This window comes from Crocodylus siamensis, chromosome 2, assembly GCF_052110815.1.
Source record: "Crocodylus siamensis isolate JL-2025a chromosome 2, ASM5211081v1, whole genome shotgun sequence".
In the NCBI taxonomy this organism is placed as follows: Eukaryota; Metazoa; Chordata; order Crocodylia; family Crocodylidae; genus Crocodylus; species Crocodylus siamensis.
In genome coordinates this window covers 164,967,009-164,979,857 of record NC_143396.1, presented here as the reverse complement: position 1 = coordinate 164,979,857, position 12,849 = coordinate 164,967,009, and the positions used below count along the sequence as shown (strand labels likewise).

The 12,849-nt window shown below is 43.0% G+C and overlaps 1 protein-coding gene and 1 long non-coding RNA gene across 4 annotated transcripts in view; one reads left to right on the top strand and one right to left on the bottom strand.

The window, feature by feature from the left end:
* CCDC158 (coiled-coil domain containing 158) overlaps positions 1-12,849 on the top strand; it is a 112,608-nt gene that overhangs the window by 49,290 nt on the left and 50,469 nt on the right. For 2 of the 3 annotated variants that reach the window (XM_090032040.1, XM_090032042.1), the window contains one exon: positions 8,667-8,864. In XM_090032040.1, coding sequence (XP_089888166.1) covers positions 8,667-8,864 — 198 coding nt within the window. Of the gene's footprint in view, positions 1-5,331; positions 5,452-8,666; positions 8,865-12,849 lie in introns of all 3 variants that reach the window. The other variant, XM_090032039.1, reaches the window with a different exon arrangement.
* The window catches only part of LOC149871046 (uncharacterized), a 61,953-nt gene that overhangs the window by 45,097 nt on the left and 4,007 nt on the right, over positions 1-12,849 (bottom strand). The window lies entirely within an intron of this gene.

Here is a 12,849-nt window from a genome sequence, read left to right as displayed (position 1 = left end):
ATTCTGAGAGCATTGCTTTTGGATTCTCACAAAAGGAGCTGCTCTTTTGTCGATGCATACCAATCTTTACTTTCAAAGAGACAGTACATTACACTAAATCAGTGAGACAAACTCTGTAGTGAAAGACAAGCTGGCATTTGGAGAGCATCTAATTTCAGGTTGGTATGTGGAGTTATTCCCATGGATGAGTGGGAGGTTATCTAAATGAAGCTTTTATAACTACATATACTCAAGCACTGCTTTCCAACCTCCCCGGTAGGAAAATATTTTAGTAACTAATACTTTTAGACATGCATGGTTGAAAAGTGTCTTCAGCACTTCTGAGAATCATGTTACTTATTGCAGTTCCTGAATATGAATTTATGTAGTTAAGGGTAGGCACCCACACTTGAAAATGTTGGTCTTAGTATTTTTTATGATTAAATACCATTGTAGACTAATCTACTGTTTCTTTTATAGGTCCCCTATAATGCCACTGTCGCAAGCTGTGCCATTTTAGAGAAATATAATAATTTCCATTTGGAGCTAAAATATTTGTACATGTAGATTTCATAGGGCACATCTATGCATACAATTAATTTGCAGAAAATTCAAGCTCATTAATGTGCTTCTGGGTGCATGTCCATGTGCGCCCCTATCAGGAAGCAAATTGCCCCTGACAGGAGCAGCCCAGTCTAGGGCTTCTCTTGTCCAGCTTTGCTCCCCTGCAACAGCCAGGAGGAATTTCAGGCTCCCCCAGGTGCCAGCCCTGAGGGCTGGTAGTGGGGTTGGGGGCTGGTCCTGATCTCTGCTAGATGGAGAGAGCCATGTGGGGATTGAGACCCATCCCAATCCTAATGTGACTGGGAGACAGCTGCCCCTGCAGCTGGCACAGCTCCCCCCTCATTGGGGCCAAGCCAGGCAGCAGCGGACACCCTGCTGCCTGGGCTGCCTGAGAGCGACTTGTTCCTGGTCAGCATTTACATGTATCTAGTATCTGTATGTGTGGGTACTGGCAAATGGCACATTAGACTAATTTAATGCACAGTAAGTCCCATGCACATATAGACGGCAATGCTTTACTGCACATTAGATTAGTCTAACATGCAGTAAAGTGTTTCATGTAGATGCACCTGTAATGTAATAACAGTGAAGGAATGCAGATCCCTTGTGTGTTACTGGCTTTATCAACCACTGTGTCAGACATACAGAACCTTGCATTCCAACCATAACATGTTTGAAGGATTTAAGTTTGTCTTTAAGAATAATGAGCATGTGACTAGATGTACATGCATTTTTAGGGATGTTTGCTGATATAGGATAAGATGCTGTATTTTGCTACCCATGTGGGCATAGCAGTCACTCTCCTTGTGTTTGAGAGGCTTTCTCCACCCTCTAGGCTAAATCTTGGTTTAGATTATCCTAGGTGGATCTGCATGTGGAGAGGTGTTTCAAGGAACAGATCTGTCCTCTGCTGAAGAGGTCAGCCTTTTGCGGAGTGGGAGGCACCTCTCCCCATGCCTAGGCTTCACAGAGGGCTTCCTTCCAGCTTGGGCTCTCAGACATGGGTTGAGGGAAGCATATAATTTCCTCCGTGAGTTCTCAGAGATTAACCAGAGTAGGTAGTTTGACGTGTCTCATGGAGCCTCTCCATAGAGAACCAGGGGCATTTGGATGAAGAGGGGCTGTCAGAGTGAATCTACTAGAACTGCATTTCTGGTGCACAGGAGAATACCAGCCAGTGCACAGAGTCCTTGCCTTCTGCATATCCACTGGAATCTCTGGGCCTTAGAACCCAAACTACAGCTGATGAACAGGGAGAGCCAGTCCAAGCTGTACAGTGGTTTGGGGAAAGACATCACAAAGAGAACCTTAGTGAGCTTTCTTCCACAATAAACTTCTGCTTGATACTGGCATCATTGGCATTATATATAATTGCAGAATCATAGGACATTAGGGTTGGAAGGGACCTCAGGAGGCCATTTAGTTCAACTCTGCTTAAAGAAAGACCATCCCCAACTAGATCATTCCACCCAAGGCTTTGTTTTGCTGAGTCTTAAAACCAGTCAAGGATGGAGAGTAACCTCTCTGGGTAACCTGTTCCAGTGTTTTACTGTCCTCTGGGCATGTCTACATGTGCTAGTAATTGGAATTAGTCTTACTGCACAGTAATAAAAATACTGCCCAGTAAGCCTACAGGGAAAGCATGTCTACACCTGCTCCCTCTTGGGAGCAGATTTGCTCCCACCCTGCTCTGCCCCCTTGCAGCAGCCAGGGGGAGCTCCAGGCTTCCCCCTCCCACCTGCCACACTAGCCTTGGGGCTGGCAAGAGGCAAAGGGTGGTCCCAGTGGGCATGGTGCCAGGAAAGTTCTCCAGCTGCAGCAGCAGCTGTCTTCTGGCCCTCTGCACATTGTGAGGGGACCTGATGTGCATGGAGCCAAGAGAGCGCTGCCCCTGCAGTGGGCAGAGCTCTCTTGGCTCAGTGCACATCCAGACACACAACTGCCAGCAAGCCACTTGCCAGGCATGAGGTTTGCTGGGAGCTGTCCAGGGTGTGGGGCAGCTGCGGGTGAGCCTCCTGCTGGCTGAGAAGGCACAGGACTCACCAGCTGACTGCTCCAGGGAGTTGTGGGGAGGCTAGGAATTCAGCCTTCCCTGCCCACTGGAGCAGCCAGCTGACACTACATGGAGCTGGCTGCTCTGGGGAGCAAATTGGGGGCTGGGAATTCAGCTCTGCAGAGCAGCCAGCTCTGTGTGGAGAGCACGGACAGGGGCAGAGACCTCCCCAATCCTGGCCTTGATCAGCTCCTGGAGGGAGCCTGGGAGCTGAGCAGCACCAGGACCAGGGACAGAGAGCTTCCGGTCCCCTGTGGCTCCCTGCTAGCTAAAATGACCAGAAGCAAATTTGCTCCTGGCCAGCATCAACATGTGTTTTACTACACAGCATCTATTGCACAGTTAGTTTACTACTTGTATTTATAGGTAGTAGGTAACTGTGCAGTAGACTAATTTACTGTGCAGTAAATGTGAGCATGTGTAGATGATAACGCTTTACTGCACAGTAAACTAATCTATTGCTTGCTACTCATCTACTGTGCAGTAAAGTGTCTCATGTATGCACACTCTCTTAGTGAGAAAGTGTTTCCTAATATCTAACCTCAACTTCCCTTGCTGCACCTTGAGACCATTGCTCCTTGTTCTGTTATCTGCCACCACTGAGAACAGTCCAGCTCCATCCTCACTGGAACCACCCTTCAGGTAGGTGAAGTCTGCTAATAAATCCCCTATCACGTGCATGCAGGACCTGGCCCAGCGTGGCAGGAATTCCCTGCAAGTGGCATGGAGCCCCAGGTGACAGCCTGGAGCTTCCCAAAAGTGCACAGCCCCCACGCTGTGCCACACCTGCGTGGTGTGGCAGAGGCAGCATGGGCACGAGATGGCCTAGGATTAACTGTGCTCATAGAATCATAGAAGTAGGTTCGGGAGGGACCTTGTAGATCTTCAAGTCTGACCCTCTGCCTGGGCAGGAGAAAAACTGGGCTCAAATGACTCCAGCCAGGTAGGCATCAAGCCTCTTCTTAAAGACCCCCAGGGTAGAAGCCAGCACCACTTCCCTAGGAAGTTGGTTCCAGATCCTAGCCACCCTGACTGTGAAGTAGTTCTTATGGGTATCTGATTTAAACCTACTCTCCAACAACTTATGGCCGTTATTCCTTGTGCTGCCTTCCTCTGGCCGATGCCGCATGGGGAGGAGGGGCGCGGCGGGGGGTGGTTGTGTCATGAGGCCCTGAGCACAGCTGCCCATAAGCTGCGGGTGGGGTGGGAGGCTGGAGCTGGGCAGGAGGGCTGGCAGGGAACTGGAACTGGGTGGGGGAGCGAGCAGGGGGGCTGAAGCTGGGTGGGGAAGTGAGGTGGAGGCTGGAGCTGGGTAGGGAAGCAAGCAAGTTTCTCTGAGTCCTAGCCCTGACCTCCAGCATATCTACTACTCCTGCCATCTTGGTATCTTCTACAGACTTGCTGAGGATGCACTCTAGCCCATCTTCCAGGTCACTGATGAAGATATTAAACAAAACCAGCCCCAAGACTGACCCCCTAGGGTACTTCAATTTATACTGGATGCCAACTAGACATCAAACCATTGACTAAAACACTACCCTCTGGGTCCAATGATCCAGCCAGTTTTCTGCCTATCTTACAGTCCATTCATCCAGCCCATACCTCCTTAGCTTGTTTGCAAGAATGTTGTAGGAGGCCATATCAAAAGCCTTGCTAAAGTCTAGGTACACCACATCCACAAACCCATTCATCTCATCATAGAAGGCAGTCAGCTTGGTCAGGTGTGACTTGCATGGTGAATCCATGTTGACTGTTCCTAACCACCTTCTTCTCCAAGTAGTTAGAAATGGATTCCTTGAGGACCTGCTCCATGACTTTTCCAGGAACTGAGGTGAAGCTCACCAGTCTGTAGTTCCCTGGATCCTCCTTCTTCCCATTCTTAAAGATGGGCACTATATTTGCCTTTTTTCAATTATCCAAAACCTCTCTTGATCACCAGGAGTTTTCAAAGATGATGGCTGATGACTCTGCAATTGCATCATCTAACTCCCTCAGCATCCTCAGGTGCATCCCATCTGGCCCCATAGACTTGTACACATCCAATCCCACAGTGATCTAAACAATAGGAATTTTGAAATCAATATTGAATAAACTAACTGTATAGATATGTAACTAAATAGAATATGTGATATGTCCTGGGAATTAAAATTACATTAGAGATGAGAAATAAGAAAAATGTTACATCTGATCTGTGCCCAGGAGAGTTGTTTAAGTAAGTAAAAAGAAAATTCCAAGATCTTGGTGGTGTCCAAAGGAGAGTTATGTAAATCATAACATGTAAGTCTTTGGAAAGTCACTTTCTGAGTACAAACTGTTCCATGTTCATTGTCACTCAACAATTCCTTATTACATGTGCTCTGTTTATGTGTCTATTACATTAGTTTATCTAACTACCAATCCTGGAACTCTTCCAGGATCTCAGAACCAAGCCATTTTATTTTTCCCAGTTATCACATCAACATTAACTAATCTGCATTTGCAATGTAGTTATGTGTTGATGAGGTGTGAGCCAGACTCCTTCTCCATGCTGTGCTGATTTGTAAAGACTAAGAAGAAAAAAAAAACAGTAAAAAATTATCCTAGTCATTCAAGTAAGACAATCTGATCTTGAGTATTCTTAGGGAACAGATTTGTTAAACACAGTTTGTATTTGACCACATTTTGGAATAGAATTGCTCTTTTACAAGAGGTAGTTTCAGATGTTAGATGCTTTTTGATTTGTATTCATACCTTAGATAGAAGATCTTCAGAAGCAATTGCACCTAGCTCATTCAGAAATGGCAGAGGCTCAGACTGAAAGGGATCAGTACAGTCAAGAATCTGGAAATCTAGATGATCAGCTTCAGCACTTACTGGTAGGATTCTGAGATACAACAAACCACGAGGAAATAAAGTGTATTGTGGAATTCCCATCCAGTAATTCACTTATTTTTCTTTCCTAGTGTTCAGTTGGCTAGAGAAAGCAACGGTGGAGACTTAATTTCTATTATATATTTTAGTTTTCCAGAAAATCTTCAAAAGGTCTTTTTAATTAGGAACCAAGAAATCATGAGAGAGCCAAACATTTAAAATTATGGCTCTTAATGAAGGCTGACAAACACTCTCACTCTGGATGCCTGCACACATCTAAGTCAACTTAAGGCGACTTAACTAAAGCAACTTAAATTAAGACATGTCAGACCATACACACGTACAGCTCCTTGACATTGTGGTAGCCATTTTGTTATATATGGCAATATTAACTAATACAACTCAAGATCATGCACCTTGGTGTATTATCTTGCACTGCATTTACGTCGACTCTGCTCCACGTACATGTGTACACTCTGACAGTTAAGATGACTTGAAAAAAATTAAGTTGACTTAACTGTCAGCAAGTTAGTACATGTGTACAGACCCTCTGACTGCATAATTAAAATGTATTAATATCACATCTTCCTACACTTGTTCCTTTCTTACCTATTTTGTAAGATATGTTTGATTCTGGACTTTAAGTATTCCCCATCCATAGAATGAAGAGATCTCAGACTGGGAGAAAAAAACCTACTGTATATATGACATTTAAAAAAATAGTATCAAAACAGTGCAACATGGACTGTTGGTTTCATCATTGGTTTTATACTTAAATGTCTCTATGCTATGAAGATATAATGGGTATTTATACACATACATTTGTTGATTAATCGAGACTACTCCTCATGTGAGCTGATATACCTGGTGCTGCCTTTCATGAATTTGTATGAATGGCAAAATGAGCATCATCTCTCATAAAATGATGGCAGCGCGCTTTTGAACTGAAACACTTTTGATGTGTTTTAGTTCAAAAGCATGCCACTGCCATTTTCTCAGCGCTGATGCACATTTCACAGTTTATACAAATGTATGTGCCACAGCTCCGGGCACTTTTAGCTGGGCGCTTTTAAAAGGGCTCAGCACTGTGGCACAAGTATGTGTACAAATGCCCAATATTTCAGCACACTTACATTTTTCTTTGTACAAGTGCTACAATTTCATGATTGGGTTTGGGGAGGTTCGTATACATGGAACCAGTAGTTTCATGTCTAATGTAGCTAGCATAATTGGTGTCAGATTGATTAGAAATGAGTTCTGTCTGCTGTTTGTCTAATCAGGAATATGTGAAATTCATTTTTATAGCTGGAATCAGAGTAATAAATATTTAATCAAGGGTAATTCATCATAATTTTAGAGTCAGTAAGAAGAAACTGCCTGAAAATAGATACTTCCTGTTTTGAAGGGCCATGTCACACGGGACACAGCATGTGTTAAATGCACTTAAATGCCTATGTCTTCACTGTCAAGCAGGATAACATGATAAGTGCTGTTGTATCATATTGTATCATAGAAGAGTTATGCTAATTCAAGGGAGGAGTATGTCCAAATTTTATGTAAGTAACATGTGTTGAGCTAATGTGGGACTGCTCCATAGAGATTGTTGATCCCAACAATCCCAGCCCTGGGACTGGTCAATTGCAGTCCCAGGACTGAAACCCACAATCTCCTGATTGTGAGCCTCAGCCTCAGGACCACACAGGACTACAAAGGAGTCTCTGGCTCTGGTGCAGTCTTAGGGCTGAGACCAAAACTTAGCTGATTGTCATTCTCAGCCCTGGGACTGCACCAGAGTCTCCAACTGGTTCTGATGTGATCCTGGGGCCGACAGTATGAATCTTGTTGATTGTTGATCACAGCCCAGGAACTGTATCAGAGTCTCCAGTCATCTCTAATGCAGTCCATGAGCTGAGGCTGTCTATCAGCTGATTTTTGGTTTTAGCCTTGGAACCAGGTCCAAGGGCTGAGACCAGAAAATCAGTTAATAATCTTAGCCCAGTGTCCATACTGGAGCCTGTTGGAGATTCTAGCGTGGTCCCAGGGCTGGGGCTGGCAATCAGCTGATCATAGGTCTTAGCCCCCACATGGCACTGGAGTCCTGATGTAGCTCCAGTGCCAGGGGCTGCACTGACAGTCTTGATTTTCAGTCCCAGCCCCTGCACTGCACCAAAGTCTTGAATCAGCTGATTGTCTGTCCCAGCCCTGGGACCACACCAGAGTATTGAACTGACTCCAGTGCAGTGCTGGTGCTGGACCAAAAATCATTGATTGTCAGTCTTAGTCCCAACACTTTGCTGCAACATGTTTAAAAGTGCAGTGCAATGTGCAGGGGCTGGGACCAACAATCAACTGAAACTACTTGAAGGCTCTGGTGAGATTCAGAGGCTGAGACTGACAATCATTGATTGTAATAAGCATTACTGTGTGACCACTCAGAACATGTTTTAACTTTTGATACAGCACAGTAATACTTATTACAATCTTGTATAAAACACATGCTGAGTATCCCAAGTGATGAGGCCCTAATATTGCCCCAGTAGCAAAGATGATTTGTTGTAGTACCTTCACTGCATAATCCCAATCTTTTATTCTCTAAGCCTCCTATTGCACTGTTTTCTTGAACTACTAAAATGTTTGTCATTGCCTCAACTTCCAAAATTTAGCCTCAAATTTTTATTAAGTATTTTGTTCAGCATCCCTTCTTAAATATATCTTCAAAGTTTGGTAGCAATCTAGAAGTGGGACCTCTATTTTTTTTACTAAAAATGATTAGCACGCTATAAAAATGTGTTAGTAAATTACTAAAATCAAAGGAAATCAAGTTGATATTGAAATTCTTATTACTACTCAAGGTAGAGTTTTCACTAGGAAGTATATACTGAAGTATAATTACTGTCTTGATATTTAACTCTAATACAGTATTGCTTTTTCATTCATCCAATTGTACTGATTTTTTTTCAAATGTCACATGTGGAGCTTCAGATGGTTTCAGAAGCTTCAAGTCTTAAGATGTTAGATGCTATAAGATAGCAGCAGGTTTAGTTCAGAGATGTTGCTTTATTGTAGGAAAGGGTGACATCGTGCTATTCAAACTACTTGTTGGTCAGTGGTCTGGCTCTCTCTTGTGTAAACCATGTAATGATCCCTGCTCAAATGAGGTAACAAGAAAGCTTGTCTTGATGTTTAATTTAATGAGAGAAATTGGTACAATCTTACATAGGCTGATCTACATAAAAGGGAGATGGAACTGAGTCTGGAAAAGGAACAAAACAAGAGACTTTGGGATCGGGATACTGGCAACAGCATCACGATTGATCACCTGCGGAGAGAGCTGGACAATAAGAACATGGAATTGCAGCGAATGGAAAGCATCCTGAAGACAATGAAGAGCGAGTGTCAAGGACAAATGGAGCGTCAGGTAAGTATCTGCTGCATTGTGAAGGCATTCATAGTCATGCAAGTTATATCCTAGATACATATCTTATGTTCCCCAGTATTTGTAGTTATCATGGGTAGAGTGCACTAAGGTGCCAAACTGTTCTGTTTTAGAGCCATGGTTTTAATCACTCAGAATTTTCTGGAAATGTTACCTGTCATCTGGCAGGCAAGGTTCTTTGGGTAGATGTGATATCTTTAATTAGACCAACTAAAATAGTTGGGAAAAAGTTATTTGCAAACTTTTGGGTACAAACACCCTTCATCAAGCATAGGGAGACTCTATAGCTGTTAACTATGCCTGACATGTTTGTGTCTGAAAGCTTGCAATAACTTTTTTCCAACTATTTTAGTTGTCTAATAAAAGATATCACATCTATCCAAACAGCCTTGCCTGCCTGTGTCCTTAGACCAGCATAGCTACAAACAACACCCCTTGCCTGTCATCTAAAATTTCTGGTCCTGGTTTCCACCCAAAGGCAGAACAGGTGCCAGAATAAGAGTTTCAAATGTTGAAATTGGGTAAGGAAGCAGGGAAAGTGACTTTGAGTGTTCTGGAGGAGTTTGATTTGTCTTTGACTCCAGAAATCACATTTTGTATATGTACAATAAATTTAATCACATAACACTATGAAGTATTCTGTAATTTCCTTCTCTTTCAAGAATGACTTCTGCAAGATTCATTTTATAGATTATTTAGTAATTTATGTCCACAATCTGAATTCTGCGCTGAGTTTAGTCCTTTGTTTGAAAGGATAGTTATATTACTTTCAACAGAGTAGATTCTTGTATGTGTAGTTATAGTCTCATCCTCTTCCTTCAAACTCTTCTGTCTCTGTAAAAGAACATCTTTTAACCCCAGATAAGTAACCCAAACCAATCCTATCTGCTGCTACTCTGCACTCAGAAAAGGTCAAGTGAATTTGATTTCTGTCTTTTCCACCGAACAACAGGATTTTTGCTGTCGTTTCCACCTTCCTGAAAGAAATTCCACCTCCAGTTACTGATATTCTGAGGTTTGAATTTTGTCTAATGAGTCTTTACTACATTATGGGTGCATCTACATGTGTCGCTATGGCAACATTGTTACTGTGCCATAATTTAGTACTTCCTTTTGGAAGCACTAAATCACAGCTCAGTAATAGCCCCTACTGCACTGTATGTATAACACACGGTTATTTTTAGCAGCTACTGTGCTGTAGCAGCTTGCTATAATGGGGGAGCATGTCACTGTGGCAAAGTAGCTGCTGATTACGTGTACACCCCATGCGAATGCTACATGACCATAGCGTGTTGCTACAGAGCCCTATTAGCAGCTTCTGGGTCATGATGCTTTCTGGCAAAAGTTATCTCATGAAAATCTATGCTTCTTGCTGACAACAATAATGGACTTAGTTATATGTTATTGATGAGTACAAGCTTCTTTCAGGATATAGTTACTGTAAAATGCAATTGGCCAGTTTTTCATATATTCAAGGACACAGACCTGTCACCTCTAAATTGCCTAAAGACAATTAATGTTATATCTTACACCTGTCCTACTTACAGCTATAATAGCAGAGTTAAGGCAGCCTTCAAAAATGGAAGGTGTCCCCAAATGAAGAAGGCAGGAAAGCTTACAAACTCTGGCAGTAAAAGTGAAATAAGGCAGGCCAAAAAAGAATTTCAGGAGTGTCTAGAAAACAATGCTAAGAGTAATAATAAAACTTTAAAAAATACATCAGAAGCAAGAAGCCAGTTAGAAAATCAGTGGGACCATTAGGTGACCAGGGTGTAAAAAGTGCACTCAGGGATGATAAGGCATAGCAGAAAAGCTAAATTATTTTTTTTGCCTTGGTATTTACTGCAGAAATTACTCAGGAAGGTCCCAGGCTAGATCAGTCCTTTCTAGTAGATGGGTCTGGAAGAAGAGTTGGACCACACTGAAGCAAAAACAAAGAAAGTTTTGGAACAAAACAGTAAACTGAATACAGTAAAAGCTGCACTATCCGGCATCTTACAAGCCGGCATGCTCTACTAACTGGCATGCTGGCTTGTAAAATAAAGTGAAACTGGAAATGCCCACCATGGCACTTCGGGTTTCTCCGAGCCCCCGTGGCCAGGGGCAAAGCAGCCTGTGCTGCCAAGGTTCTAGAGCCCAGGGGCATAACAGGCTATGAGGGGCCCGTCTCTCTGTCCCGTGAGGCCTGCAGGACCTGTGGGAGGGGCAGCGATGCCACAGGAGGGGCGGAAGGACTCCCCAGACGCGGCAGGAGAAGCGGTGGCTGGCGCCACTCAATTAACCAGTATATTTTGTTATCCGGCATCCCCCATTCCCAGAGGATAACAGGGCTTTTACTGTACTAAAAAGTCACCAGGACTGGATGACATTCACTTAAGAGTTCTGAAGGAACTCAAAGATGAAATTACAGAGTTTTGCTGTCAAGTTGGTAGAAACTATAATAAAAAGTAAAATCAACAGTCACATAGACAAATATGATCTTCTGGGGATTGTATTTGCATTGTTTTTGTAAAGGGAAATCCTGCCTCACCTGCCTCACCAATTTACTACAGTTCTTTGAGGGTGTCAACAAGTATGTGGATAAGAGGGATCCAGTTGACATAATATATTTAAACTTTCAATGTCTCTCATTAAAGGCTTTAAAAATACTGGATTGTTACAGGACTGGAAGGAAGTTTCTTATGTGAATTGAGAGGTGGTTCAGAGGTGGAAAGACAGAAAACAAATGGTCCTGCAGGAATATGTGGTGGCTCCTGTTTTGTTCAGCATTTTAATTAATAACCTGGAAATGGTGGTACACAGATGATACCAAATTATTCTGGGTAGTCAAGTCCCGAGGTGATGGAGTGGATGGAACTGCAGAAAAAAACTCATCAGGCTAAGGGAATGGGCAAAAAAATGGCAAATGAGTTTCAGCATTGACAAGTGCAAGGCAGTGCACCCGGAGAAAAATAACCTAACCTATATGTACACAATCCTGGGTTCTGAACTAACTGTTATGACTTAGATGACAGTCCTTGGAGTCATCATTAGATAGTTTTTGAAAGCATCAGCTTGGTGTATAGTGGCAACTAAAAAAACCCAAACCCAATAACATGTTAGGCATCATTAACAAGGGAATTGAAAACCAAATGGAGAACATCGTCGTGCTATTATACAAATCCATAGTTTGCCCACATCATGAATACTGTGTGCTGTTCTGGTCCCTGTGTCTCAAAAAGGATGTAGTAGAATCAGAAAAGTACTGAGAAGGGCAACCAGAATGATCTGGGGCCTGGACTAGTTGCCATACCAGGAAAGATCAAAAAAAGGCTAGGACTCTTCAATTTGGAAAGGAGAGTGCTGAAGGGGATATGGTAGAGGTCTATAAAATCACAAAGAGTATGGACCAAGTGAACAGGGAACTGATGTTCACTAAGTCCCAGAATATTAGAACTAGGGGACACCTACTAAAATTAGTAGGTAACAGGTTTAACACTAACAAAAGTAAGTGGATGCTAGGCAAGATATTGAACAGGGGATAGTTCACTCTAGAGCTATCCACTTCAATGGCATCAACTTCTGCCTTGTATAGCATCAACTTCTGCCACTTGCAGAAACAGACCTATTTGTTGCCTAAGGAATGTGGGCCAGTGACCCCTAGGAAACATTATAAGCCTCCCTTAAAAAGGGAAGCTACAAAGTAAACAACAATTGATTTCTGGGGACAATTAAAGATACAACAGGGATGAGAGTGGAGGTCAGAAGTTAACAACAAGAGCGCCAAGGGGGGCCACCAAGCAGAGCATACCAGACAGTGCCCACTGTCGGAGACAGGATATTGGGCTAGATGGAGCATTGGTCTGACCCAGTATAGCATCTTATGTTCTTATAAAACTATATTTTAAGTTTTCCCTTTACTGAGGGAAAAAGAACAGAAGACTCATGAGGTTCACTAGGAGCCTTGCCATGCTAACCTAATGTATCT